The following is a 13,918-nucleotide window of genomic DNA, read 5'->3' as shown; positions in this document are numbered from 1 at the left end:
TCCCGAGTGCAGGTGGCAGGCATTAGGTGAACGCTCCAGTGAGTGTTCAGAGCTCCGAGCGCCCGAGACTCGTGCGCGAGACTCGTGCGAGTTTCTCGCAAGTGTGACCCCGGCCTTACACAGATATTGACTACCCATTGAACTCAAAGGAAAATCCACAATAATATTTGCAATACTGCAGCTTAAAAATCTAATAAACTTTTCCCAGGATACAGTAAATAATCCGAGGCTAAAAGAGATTTATGCAAAATTTTTAACATAAAAATAAAATTTTATTAAACAAATATAGTATATGAAAAACATAAAATGGCAGGGAACATGTCATCATATGAGACACATAATGAGCTTGGGGAAAACATAAGATGTGAACAGGATTACACATTAATAGCCAGGGGTACAGGACAATAAAGTGCCAGTGCTAATCATAATTCAATATTGATCTATCACCACCATGAATGCTAAAATACCCTATATACTCTAGTATAAGCCGAGGCACCTAATTTTGCCATGGAAAGCTGGGTAAAGTTATTGACTCGAGTATAAGCCGGGTGTGCATTGTCCCCTTATCCCTGTCCTGCTATGCGTGGCTCCCCTGTCCTGTCCTGGTATGTAGATCCCCTGTTTTGTCCTGGTATGTGTAGCTCCTCCGTCCTGTCCTGCTATGTGTGCCTCCCCCCGTCCTGTCCTGCTATGTGTGGCTCCCCCCCATCCTGTCCTTATATGTGTGGCTCCCTCCATCCTGTCCTGCTATGTGTGGTTCCCCCGTTCTGTCCTGCTATGTGTAGCTTCCCCTGTTGTAAGCATGGCTCCCCGGTCCCGCATGGCTCACACACCCCTGTAAAATATCAGTATTTCTATAATAAAAAAATATATGGATTAATTCTCTCATACAGAATCTAGCTAACAGGCTTTGCTTACTTTAGAGAAGTGACTGACTTATTCTGAGTGCCTTGGCTCACACAGCTGTCTCTCTTGTCAAATGTATAGGTCAAAATAGTCAAAGCTGTCAAAATGTGACTATTTAGAGATAATGAATGGTTCTAAAGATCTCAGACTTTAGGCTTAAATATCTCAGACTAAGGTAATGCATAAATAACTGTATGCATATTGTTAAAATAACTAGGGTTCACTTAATATGGGAGAACTTATGAACATAGTGGCAAGCCACCATATGTGGTTGTAGTTTATAGGTCAGAATAGTATATAAAGCCGGTCTAACTCTTGTTCAGGAGATCTCATATCCCTTGAGACTCTCGAACACCCGGACAGCTGCTCAAGACTATATGTAAGAACAATGCTCGTTTTCTCTTCAAATAATTACTGCATGTCATGAACTTACTTTTCTTCATTTTTGTAATCACTTTTTGAAATGAACAATTAAAAACAAGATTTATTTTATCCTCAATTCAACATTGCCTTTACTTTTGATTCTCAACTGTGCAAGAAGATATATATATATATATTTTTCTACATTTTGGCGAGCCTTAGCCAGACTGATCTTTTGTGCTAATTTTGGCTGGCATTCCTTCCTCGCTTGTGCAAGGGGGGAGCACGAACTCTGCTAAAAAACCACCTGTTGTACAAGCTTCCTCAGGAATTCCACTATTTCACGGCACAAGGATCACACTGAACCTGAAGACGACGGGTGAGGATCGTAAAGAGCTGCATGCGTCTCATCCAGACGGAGATCTGAGGATTGCATAAGGACACAGAGGACCATCCATTGACGGGAAAGACTCTCAATAGGTGAGAAAAAAATATAATGGATTTTATACATGATTATGCTAAGAAAAGTAACATAGATTTCAAGTTTGTTCATAATCATACGGATGCCCAATTATGGTCTAGTTTGTATAATCAATGTGAGGCAGAAAATGTTAAAATTGACAAAAGGTTTTTCTCAGTAAGAAAATTACAAAGGAAACTTCAGAATGTTATGCAGCTAGTTCATGTGTATAATAGCTTAGTCTTTGAGAAAACTGAACCTAACACCTATAAAACATGCATTGTCACACAAGACATTAATCACACTGACACACCAGGTGACACACAAGAGTCTGACGGGGATTACTTTGATTGTCCAAATTGTTTGATTTTGTCAGAGCATATAGAACAATTGGAAGATCAAATAGATACCAGGACAGAGTTATTGTCTAAATTACGACAAGATATAAAAAGGGTTTCTGCTAACACAAGATCAACAGGTAAACAGGAGGACGGTGTTGCCTCATCATTTGTACCAAATATGCAAAATCCAGATGCATCAGTAGAGGAATTAGAGGCAGTAGAATTACAACGGAAAAAATTACATGACAGAGCAGCACGCATTAATCTGAAAATACACGATCAGTTAATGAAAATTGTAAAAGACATTCCAAATTACAACGATAAGATGGATGCCTTTTATAATGCGGACACTTTTGAATCAAACACAGACAAATACAATCTGAATGATGAGCAAAAGAATAAAATATTCAAAGTTTGGTTACCTTCACATATGGGAAAAAGATTACAGACCACACCCAGATTAAATGATGAGAATGAAATGGCACATAGTACAAAAGAAGACAGACTTAGACAATTAGTATTGTTCACAACTGGAGAAGACATGCCTACAGTTGATATTTTAGGGAGTTTACAAACAAATATTTCTGAAGACCCATTCTCTTTTTTGGTAAAGTTTGAACAGGCCTATAGGATGGTAATGGATCTCGGGCCTCACGAAGAGCCAGCATCCATGATCAAATTTTTTGTAAAGAAGTTCAAGTACTTAGATCCTGCCTCAGTGCAATTGGCTAACACTCAGCCATCATTGCAAGAAGCAACAGTTTTTATTGACAGAATAAGGAGATCCATGAAACAAAATCAGGTCAAGGCTAAAATAGCGGTAGTTCATGAGAAGGAAGACAGTCAGCTGAAACCTAGAGCCACAGTATTCTCCAAGAGCAGGGATCACATTGATCATAGAGGTAAAAATACTACACAAAGGAACAATATCCATTGTTATTTTTGTGGTATACCTGGACACTTGAAGTGGCAGTGCAGGAAATTTTTGAGAGCAGAATCAGAGATGGGTACACAAGGAACAGGTAAGCTTGGAAGGGAAAACGGACTCATGCCAAAATCATACACCACACCTTCCGCACCTGCATTACAATTATCTGCACCTGCTCATACTGCCAACAGACAAACACAGTCACCATATGCACCATTAATCAGACAGATCAGAGAAATGACAGTGAAGGAAACAGAGTCAAGGGATAGAATTCCAAGGTCTTTTAAAAAGGACACTGGTCTTCTCCCATCTCCTTCATCTTTCTGACAATCACAGACTATTCCTGTACCACATCCATTGGAATTTGTGACTCGAGTTACATTGGATGACTGTGGAAGACCATTTATCAAAGTAAGTTTAGCAGGCCAGAATGTTGTATTTCTTATTGACACAGGAGCTCAGTTAAGTGTTACAAACCTTGATTTGAAGCTAAACCCAGATTCACCAGTTTGTACAATTGTCGGTTTCAGTGGAAAAGGTGGAACTAAAGCAACCTTAGTTCCCAATGTGATTTTGGAAATACCTAGTTCTTTCAAAACAGAAATTGACATCTGGTATTGTCGTGATTCTGAAAATATACTTGGCACAGATTTTATGCAGAAATTCGGATGGGTAGTTGACCTAGGAAATCAAGTGATCTGGAAAGATTCCAATGGTTGTAAACCGGTAGTCATTGATCCTAATGATTATAGCCATGTTGGAAGTATTTGCTTGAATGATGTGGTGTCATCTGACCATTTGTGGCCTGACACTAATGATGACAAGGTATTGACAGAAATTGTACAGCTTTTTCCTTCTCTTTGGGCTCAGTTCAGGAATCAGGTTGGAACAATGAAGGACATTATCGTGAATGTGGAGGGGCGTGATCCCCCGCCACAGCGTCAGTATAAATTGCCTCCAGAATCAATTGACTCTATGTCAAAGATCATACAGGAATTGTTAGATCAAGGTGTTATCCGAAAGGCTACTTCTGTAAGTAACAATCCTTTGTGGTGTGTTTTGAAATCTGATGGTTCTTATCGAATGATATTGGATTTACGGATGTTCAATAAGCATACACCCAATGTCGCACCAATTGTGGCAGATACTCATGACATGATGGCAAGGTTAAATGCAAAGGCCAAATACTTCTCTGTACTGGACATTAGCAATGGTTTTTTCAGTATACCTCTTGAAAAGAGTTGTCAGTATAAGTTTGCATTTACTTTCTTGGACGAGCAATATCTGTTTTGCAGGTTACCTCAAGGAGCACATTTGTCACCTAGTGTTTTTCATCAGGCATTGGCAAAGGTATTATCCAGATTTTCGAGGCCTGATTGCATTCTGCAATATGTGGATGATATTTTATTGTCTACAGAGGATAAAGAGATACATGTTTCTCTTCTGACAGAATTGTTTGAGTTGCTGCATGATGCAGGGTTGAAATTGAACACCAAAAAGGTCAAATTAATGCAGACTGAGGTCAGATTTTTAGGGGTGCTGTTGAGTCCAGGAAAAAGGCAGCCACTGCAGGAAAGAATTGAGGCAATTGCTTCCCTACCAATTCCGACATCACACAAGGCATTGAGACATTTTTTAGGTCTTATGAATTATTCAAGGGATTTCATTGAGAATTTTGCAGATAAGGCCAGACCTTTATATGATCTTTTGAAAGGTGAAAACAGTGATTACTTTGGTCCTTGGTGTGATGAACAGCAAACCTCATTTGAACAATTGAAAATGAATTTACAAAATGCACCTGCTTTGTCCACAGTAGATCCTTCGGCTCCATTTGCTTTGCAAGTGCACACTTCAGAGACATCTGTTTCTGCTGTATTGCTGCAATTCCAGGGAGAAGAGTGGAGAATTTTGGGCTATTTTTCAAAACTTCTCTCACCTGTTGAAAAAGGTTTTGAGACCTGTGCAAGACACTTGGTAGGTGTGTACTTTGCAGTCAAAGCAACCGAACATATTGTCGGGTTCAACAAAATCATTTTGCAAACTCCTCACTCTACACTAAAACTTCTCTTTGAGAATAATATCCCAGGTGTGTCACATCAGAGATTTGCTCATTGGTTATTGTCATTGTCTCCCAAACAAATTGAGGTAGATTACAAGGCCAAATATGTTCTTCCTCAGCTGATGCAATATGAAGGACAAACTCATGATTGTTTACAGTCTTTTCAGGATCCAAGTCCATCACTTTTCAGACGGAAAGCAGAGGTAACAGACGAACCAATTTTTGTAGATGGTTCCAGATTATATTCAGATGGGCACTATTATTCAGGATATGCCATTTTTTATCCCAAAAGAGGACAGGTTGTGAAGCACAAATTACCGAGTCATTTTTCAGCTCAAAGAGCAGAGCTAGAAGCAGTAAAAATGGTACTACAGCTGAATGAAGCAGATGATCAGTGTCCCATTGTGATCTACAGTGATAGCTCTTATGTTGTAAGATCACTGACAGATTACTTGTCAGTTTGGGAAAAAAGAGGCTATGTAGATTCATCTAATAAGACTCTTGTTCACAGTGACACACTGAAGACAATTTTCAGGATAGCATCAAAAAACCCTAATGGTTTTGCTATTGTCAAGGTTCCGGCCCATAAAAAATCTGATGATGAATTATCTGTTGGAAATGCAACCGCAGATATGCTAGCCAAAGAGGCAGCCCTGACAGGAGAAGAGGTGTTTGAACCTGAACCTCTCGAGGTTTCAGCAGTTCAAAGAACAGACACGCATATCCCTTCTTTTGCGGAAGAACAAGGAAAAGACTCATCTCTTGTTGCTTCCCGGGTTGATCCAAAACCTCCCTTTGTTTGTGAAAACGGGGTTTTGTGTCATGACTTAAACGGGGAGTTGCGTCCTGTTGTCCCAAGACATCTACAGGTTGAGTTCACAAAATACAATCATGAAAGTTTGGGTCATTTGGGCCAACAAAAATTGTTAGGCATTCTCAGAGAGAAATTTTACTGGGAAAAGATGGAAGAGACAGTGCAAAGTGTTGTTCAATCATGTCTCATTTGTGCCCAAATTAATCCAAGACCAAAAGGACAGAAACCGCCACTACTCCGAATCGCACCTGCAGATGGTCCATGGTCTACGTTACAAATCGACTACATTGGACCGTTACCATCAGGTAAAAATGGTCTCAGGTATGCATTGGTTGTGGTAGATGTTTTTTCTAAGTGGGTTGAAATTTTACCTGTCAGGAAAGATGATGCTTTGTCTACAGCTAGAGCATTAGTTAATCATGTCTTTTGTACTTGGGGGATCCCAAGAATGATCACCTCTGATCGAGGAAGTCACTTTACAGGAAAAATCATGCAAGCCGTTTGTGCTATTCTAGGGGTACGACAGCAGTTTCATGTACCCTACCATCCACAGTCTGCTGGTATTGTGGAAAGGATGAATAGAACAATAAAATCCAGAATTGCCAAGATGTTATTGGACAAAGGCAATACTTGGGTTGATGCAGTACCTTTTGTACTGTTGAGTGTAAGAGGAACAACCTCTGCCACAACTCAGTTTACTCCTTTTGAACTGATGACAGGAAGAAAAATGCCATTGATTTTTCCTCATGAACCATTTTTGTCTACACCACAAAAAGATGCTGTTGCAAGGTCCAAATGGTTGCAATTGTTGCAGGAAAATTTGAAAACAATTCTTCCACATGCTGCATCAAGAATGCAGAGAATGGAGCCACCATACGTATCCAAATTCAAGAAAGGGGCTCTAGTGATGATTAAAACTTTCAGGAAGAATGGACCTTGGGAAAGTAATTGGGAAGGTCCCTTTGAAATTATCGAAACCATGGGACAAGTAATGATTCTTGTGCAACGAGCATCTAAGGTGGTTAAAAATACCCGCAGACAACAAAAATTGTGGGTACATGTTGATCAATGCAAACTGTATATTGCAAAATAATGATACTGCATTTCTTTTAGGAAGAAATGGATTCCAATAAGAACTGGAATATGAAACTCCACGTCTTTGACGGAAGGGATTCAACACCAATCCTTCAGGAGAAAAAGACATTTCCCAGGAAAAGCTACTATCTGATGGGAATCACATTTCTGCTGTTTTGTACTGTTTCAACTGTGATCTACGCTGAAGATATTTCACACCATGGAACAAATACTAGTGAAGTGAAGGAACTTTTCAAAGGAACTTTACATCCAAGGAAACCAAGAGGAACGAATCTACAAAGCTTAATAGATGAGGACATACCGGACGATTCAGTAGATATTACTGGAAACATTTGCATGGGTTTTGGTGCAAAATGCTGTATTGAGCTACACTTCATACATGACACTGACATAATATTACATGCAGCCACAGGACCTAAGACGAAGTTCACACAGTTACAAGGAGATTATATACACAATAATAAGACAGGCACATGGGAATGTAGTCCTACAGATGTGTTATTCTGGAATATAGAGATAAGAGGTGAAGAGAAAGCTGTGTGGTCAGGAGATATTACAAATGATATGATCGCAAAAGGGGAAGTTGAAACATCCAAAACAGATGCTTGGTTAAGGACACAACTATTTGGGAAAGTTTTAGATCCTGCATTTCTTTCTATTACAGAAGGAGACGAGGATTGGGTAAAAACATGGAATTTTCAGATAACCAGAGAACCAGTACAAGTACAGGTATCTGTAGTTTTTACAGTTTCAAATACTATAGCTCCAGAAGTAAGGGTTACACCACAAGCAGTATATAGTCAAGAAAATATGTCTCCTTTATTACTAAAATGCAACACGAGGTTAGAGCTACCTTCAGAATCTTTGTTAATATGGACCAAAGATAAATCATTTTTGGGAAGTTTTTCAAATGGTCCAACAAATGTTATACACAGAGGTCAATCCGGTAACGTGAGATGGTTAAATAAGGATTTTATTTTTTCTGTAGATAATCCATCTACTAAGGATTCTGGACTTTACCAATGTTGCATTTTAACGAAATATAACTACAAACAATGTAGAGATGTAAAGGTAAATATATGGTCAGCAGTAGATAATGTATGCACACAGACAAGATTTCAACCATCTACTCCTTTTCAGATCAATCAGTTCCAAACTAAACCTCTGTTACGAGATGGAGTGTTTCTGACCATGGTATGGACCTTTAACATGTCTAACTGGAAAATCTCTTCTAGATATCCCCAGTGTCAACCACATCTCACTAACATGGAGATGGGAATAGAACAATGGTTTGGGAAAAGAACTTCAACACAGGTTAGAAGTAAGAGGGGAGTGTTAGAAGGTATTTTGGGGGGATTAGGAACAGTAGGAAGTTTAATTAACACTATGGACATTCATACACTTAAATCAGATCTGGAAAATATTGGGTATATTGGAGGAAAAGGGGTAAAGATTCAGAAAAGCTTGAATCAAGTCCTTGAAAAGATGGTTTTGAACACTGCTACTGTATTGGGATCTTCTGTATCACATCTTCAAGATGCTACTTTAGCTTTAATGGAAAGTGAACAGGAATCTCAAGTGGCCAAAACATGTCTAGAAATTCAGATTGAATATTCCACCAATCTGAAAATGATTGCACAAGCCTTACAAAGTGGAATTACCCCTTTAGGGCTAATAAGAAATTTGCCCATAGAATATAACTTTGCGTTAAACCATACAGATTTGTGGGTAAATAAGTGGTTAGGATGTGAACAGAACATTTGTGTAGGAACATCACTGATTCCAGTGTCAGGAAGAGAAGAAACCCTGGTTCCTATAGGTGTTCTGGGAATTCCTGTCAGCCCTACACAATTGTTATATTATCAATTACAGTACACAGATTTTGCATTTGATGGTATCAACACTGAACAATTAGACATTTCGTCATGCTTAAATTTTGTTTCCAAGGTAATGTGTCTACCTGGACAGGATAAAGTCATTTATCATTCATGTTTCCATAATCATACTTCTTGTCATGCCAGAGTTGAGAATGTCCACACGATACATGACTTGGTGACACCAGTAAGTGCTAACAAAACTTGTTTCCAAGTCATGTCAGGAAAAGAAGCAGTTTCTGCATTCTTCTCATCTTGTGTACATGTCGAAAATCTGACAATGGGTTTATATTGTATTGAGGGAAATGTTAAAACTCTCACAAAGAAGGAAGGAAGTATTAATATTACGTCAATAGGCTCAAGACGTCTGAAAATCCTTCCGATCCAGTTCAATTTGTCACAAGTTAATAAATTCCCTTGGGATTTGTGGACAAATGAGATAAAGAAAGACAAGGGTTTATTGAATCTGCTGACAAAACAATTAAAAGAAGCTGAAATTGTATTTAGACATGAACAAGGTAATCTAAATGATATTGAACATGAATGGACGAGTATGTCAGGGTCATCTTGGTGGAGAAATTTAGGAAAATCTGTAACTAGTTGGTCACAGTCTTCAGCGAAAATGGCAGCAGGAAATGTATTGTCTAATCCGATTGTTATTTTATTTATCATAGTTTTGCTGTGTATAATATATCAAATAATTATTATGTGTAAAATTAGGAGAATTTATAAGAATATAAAGATAGAAATGAAAAAGGAAGATGATATTTTAAGAGAGATGTTAAAACGAAAAAAATATAACTCTCTGATCTAATTTTTGTTTTTACAATAGGTTTGAAAATTCAGATGACATTCAGGGCAGATGTTGATACAAGGTTTTCAGAATAAAGAATGAATGTGATACGAATGGTGAGAGAATGAGTTAGGATTGATTATGATATGTCTCAAATCATAATCAGGGGGGACTGTAAAATATCAGTATTTCTATAATAAAAAAATATATGGATTAATTCTCTCATACAGAATCTAGCTAACAGGCTTTGCTTACTTTAGAGAAGTGACTGACTTATTCTGAGTGCCTTGGCTCACACAGCTGTCTCTCTTGTCAAATGTATAGGTCAAAATAGTCAAAGCTGTCAAAATGTGACTATTTAGAGATAATGAATGGTTCTAAAGATCTCAGACTTTAGGCTTAAATATCTCAGACTAAGGTAATGCATAAATAACTGTATGCATATTGTTAAAATAACTAGGGTTCACTTAATATGGGAGAACTTATGAACATAGTGGCAAGCCACCATATGTGGTTGTAGTTTATAGGTCAGAATAGTATATAAAGCCGGTCTAACTCTTGTTCAGGAGATCTCATATCCCTTGAGACTCTCGAACACCCGGACAGCTGCTCAAGACTATATGTAAGAACAATGCTCGTTTTCTCTTCAAATAATTACTGCATGTCATGAACTTACTTTTCTTCATTTTTGTAATCACTTTTTGAAATGAACAATTAAAAACAAGATTTATTTTATCCTCAATTCAACATTGCCTTTACTTTTGATTCTCAACCGTGCAAGAAGATATATATATATATATTTTTCTACAACCCCCATGTCCTACTTACCCTCCTCGCGCCGACGCTGCATCTCAGTTGTCCCGGCGCCGGCAGCTTTTCCTGTGCTCAGCGGTCAAGTGGTACCTGTCACGTGCCCCGTCCTGAGTGACACGGCCAGCAGGCCGGTAACTGATACAACAGGACGCGGCACGTGTAATTGTCCTATGTGACATGGCCCGCAGGCCGGTAACTAATACAATAATACATACAATCCAATACATACAATATCCAATACAATACATACAATAATACATACAATAATACATACAATCGTTTTTCTCCACACACAGCCACATCATGTCCTATCCTGTTTCCACCTTCTAATGCTCTGTCTACTACTCCTTATTGCTGGTGACGTATCCCCAAATCCTGGCCCTCCTCAACACCTCCCTACACTCACTTCTACCACCCTGCCACGATCCTCTACACGTCTTCGCAACCATGATAACCTCATACCCATTCATCCAGCCCCCACTCCCTCAACCCCCTTACCTGGAGCCCTATGGAACGCACGCTCTGTCTGCAACAAGCTATCATTTATCCATGACCTCTTTATCACCAACAAACTCTCCTTCCTCGCCATCACTGAAACCTGGCTCACTCCCTCTGACACAGCCTCTCCAGCTGCGCTTTCCTATGCCGGATTCCATCTCTCTCACACCCCTCGCCCCAGCAACAAACGTGGTGGAGGAGTTGGCTTGCTCCTGTCTGATACCTGCTCCTTTACCCCAATTCCTTTGCCACCCTCCGCTACTCTTCCCTCATTCGAGGTGCACTCCGTCCACATCTATTCCCCCTCCAACCTCCAACTGGCTGTCATCTACCACCCCCCAGATCTAGCCATCTCCATGTTTCTTGACCACTTCACCACCTGGCTACTCCAATTCCTTTCTGCTGACATCCCCACCATCATCATGGGTGACTTCAACATCCCCATTGACACTTCCACTCCGGCTGCCTCTAAACTTCTATCACTCAGTGCTTCCCTCGGCTTCACTCAATGGTCCTCTGCGGCCACTCACAAAGATGGTCACACACTGGACCTTATCTTCATCCGTCTCTGTTCCCTCACTAATCTCAATAATTCACCCCTCCCCCTGTCTGACCACAACCTACTGACATTCTCCTCCCTCTCCTCTCCTACTGCGCAACCCCAACTCCATAAATTTGCTCAACCTTGCAGGAATCTCAAACACCTCAATTTACAATCACTCTCTGAATCCCTTCTCCCTCTTACAGACATAGCTTCCCTTCATAACACAGATGCTGCTGCCACCTTTTATAACACCACAATAACAGCAACGCTTGATTCGGCTGCCCCCCTCACGCAGAGCAAAACTCGAACAATCAACAGGCAGCCCTGGCTGACCAGCCTGACCAAAGTACTGAGACGGGTTTCCAGGGCCGCTGAGCGGAGATGGAAGAGAACCCATTCTACTGAGCACTTCAACGCATACAAGCAGTCCCTTGCCAGCTTTAAGTCCACGCTCTCTGCTGCAAAACAAACTTACTTCGCATCATTCATATCCTCCCTGTCTCACAACACTAAACAGCTCTTCAACACTTTCAATTCTCTACTCCGTCCCACAGCACCTCCTCCCCTCCTCTCTTTTCTGCCGAAGACTTTGCCTTCTTCTTTAAGCAGAAGATCGACACGATCAGACAAAACTTTTGCCCGCAGCGCCCAATGCCCCTCTTATTCGCTCAGCCCTGTTCTGCAAAAGCCAGCTTCTCCACCATGACAGAAGATCAGCTCTCCACCCTTCTGTGAAGATCACACCTCACCACTTGTGCCCTCGACCCACTCCCTTCTCACCTCATCCCTAACTTGGCCACAGTCCTCATCCCATCTCTAACACACCTTTTCAACCTTTCACTTACAAATGGTGTCTTTCCCTCATCCTTCAAACATGCCTCAATCACACCCATCCTCAAAAAGCCCTCCCTTGACCAATCCTCTGTGTCTAACTATCGCCCAATATCTCTTCTCCCTTATGCCTCAAAACTACTGGAACAGCATGTATAGCTTGAACTGTCCTCCCACCACTCCTCCTGTTCCCTCTTTGACCGGTTACAATCTGGCTTCCGACCGCATCACTCAACTGAAACTGCCCTAACTAAAGTCACTAACGACTTACTAACCGCCAAGAGCAATCGACACTACTATCCTTCTCCTGGACCTGTCCTCTGCCTTCGACACCATAGACCATTCTCTCCTGCTACAAACTCTCCTATCTCTTGGCATCACAGACCTGGCCCTATCCTGGATCTCATCATACCTAACAGACCGAACATTTAGTGTCTCCCTCTCACACACCACCTCCTCACCTCGCCCCCTGTCTGTCGGTGTTCCCCAAGGCTCTGTCCTAGAACCCCTACCATTCTCCATCTATACCTTCAGCTTGGGACTGCTCATAGAATGCCACAGTTTGCAGCATCACCTCTATGTCGATGACACGCAGATCTACCTATCTCGACCCGACCTCGCCTCCTTACTGAATTAAATCCCACAATGTCTGTCTGCTATCTCAGCCTTCTTCTCTGCTCGCTTTCTCAAACTGAACATGGACAAAACAGAATTCATCATCTTTCCCCCATCTCACTCAACCCCTCCACCAGACCTATCCATCAATGTCAACGGCTGCTCTCTTTCCCCAGTCCCGTACGCTCGGTGCCTTGGGGTGATCCTCGACTCTGCGGTCTCTTTCAAACCACATATCCAAGCCCTCGCCTCCTCCTGCCGCCTCAAACTCAAAAATATTTCCCGAATCCGCTCATTTCTCAACCACGAAACCACAAAAACACTAGTGCATGCTCTTATCTCCCGCCTCGACTACTGCAACCTCCTACTCTCTGGCCTCCCCTCTAGCACTCAGGCTCCGCTCCAGTCCATCCTACACTCTGCTGCCCGACTAATCCACCTGTCTCCCCGCTATTCCCCAGCCTCTTCACTGGCTTCCTATCGCCCACAGGCTCCAATTCAAAACCCTAACCATGACATACAAAGCCATCCACAACCTGTCTCCTCCATACATCTGTGACATGGTCTCTAGGTACCTACCCGCACGCAACCTTCGATCATCTCAAGATCTCCTTCTCTACTCCCCCCTTATCTCTTCTTCCCACAACCGCATACAAGACTTCTCCCGTGCATCCCCCAAACTCTGGGACTCCCTGCCGCAACACATCAGACTCTCACCATCAATGGAAACCTTCAAGAAGAACCTGAAGACTCACCTGTTCCGACAAGCCTACAGCCTGCAATGATCCTCGGTCTACTGAACCACAGCACGACCTGCTCTACCCTCTCCTACTGTATCCTCACCCATCCCTGTAGACTGTGAGCCCTCGCGGGCAGGGTCCCCTCTCCTTATGTACTTGTGTGTCCCTTGTCTTACACATGTTTACTATACTTGTCTATATTTCCCCTTTTCACATGTAAAGTGCCATGGAATAAATTGCGCTATAT

The 13,918-nt window shown here is 41.3% G+C and overlaps 1 protein-coding gene across 2 annotated transcripts; it reads left to right on the top strand.

Annotated features, from left to right (window-relative positions):
• Positions 1-841: 841 nt before the first annotated feature.
• LOC141086395 (uncharacterized) lies at positions 842-10,372 on the top strand. 2 transcript variants are annotated; one of them, XM_073572380.1, is made up of 2 exons: positions 842-1,746; positions 6,982-10,372. In XM_073572380.1, the coding sequence occupies exon 2, from the start codon at positions 6,988-6,990 to the stop codon at positions 9,649-9,651; it is 2,664 nt and encodes an 887-aa protein (XP_073428481.1). In that variant the 5' UTR covers positions 842-1,746; positions 6,982-6,987; the 3' UTR covers positions 9,652-10,372. The 2 variants fall into 2 exon arrangements, with proteins under 2 accessions (XP_073428481.1, XP_073428482.1); XM_073572381.1 differs by lacking the exon at positions 842-1,746 and adding an exon at positions 3,217-3,406.
• The last annotated feature ends 3,546 nt before the right edge of the window (positions 10,373-13,918 follow it).

The sequence above is a fragment of the Dendrobates tinctorius genome, unplaced genomic scaffold (assembly GCF_039654945.1).
Source record: "Dendrobates tinctorius isolate UK_male_01 unplaced genomic scaffold, ASM3965494v1 ptg000032l, whole genome shotgun sequence".
NCBI classification, from domain to species: Eukaryota; Metazoa; Chordata; class Amphibia; order Anura; family Dendrobatidae; genus Dendrobates; species Dendrobates tinctorius.
This window is presented reverse-complemented; position numbering and strand designations above follow the sequence as displayed.

Coding starts and splice junctions, on each gene's coding strand:
- LOC141086395 (XM_073572380.1), top strand. CDS start 6,988: ATGGATTCCAATAAGAACTGGAATATGAAACTCCACGTCTTTGACGGA.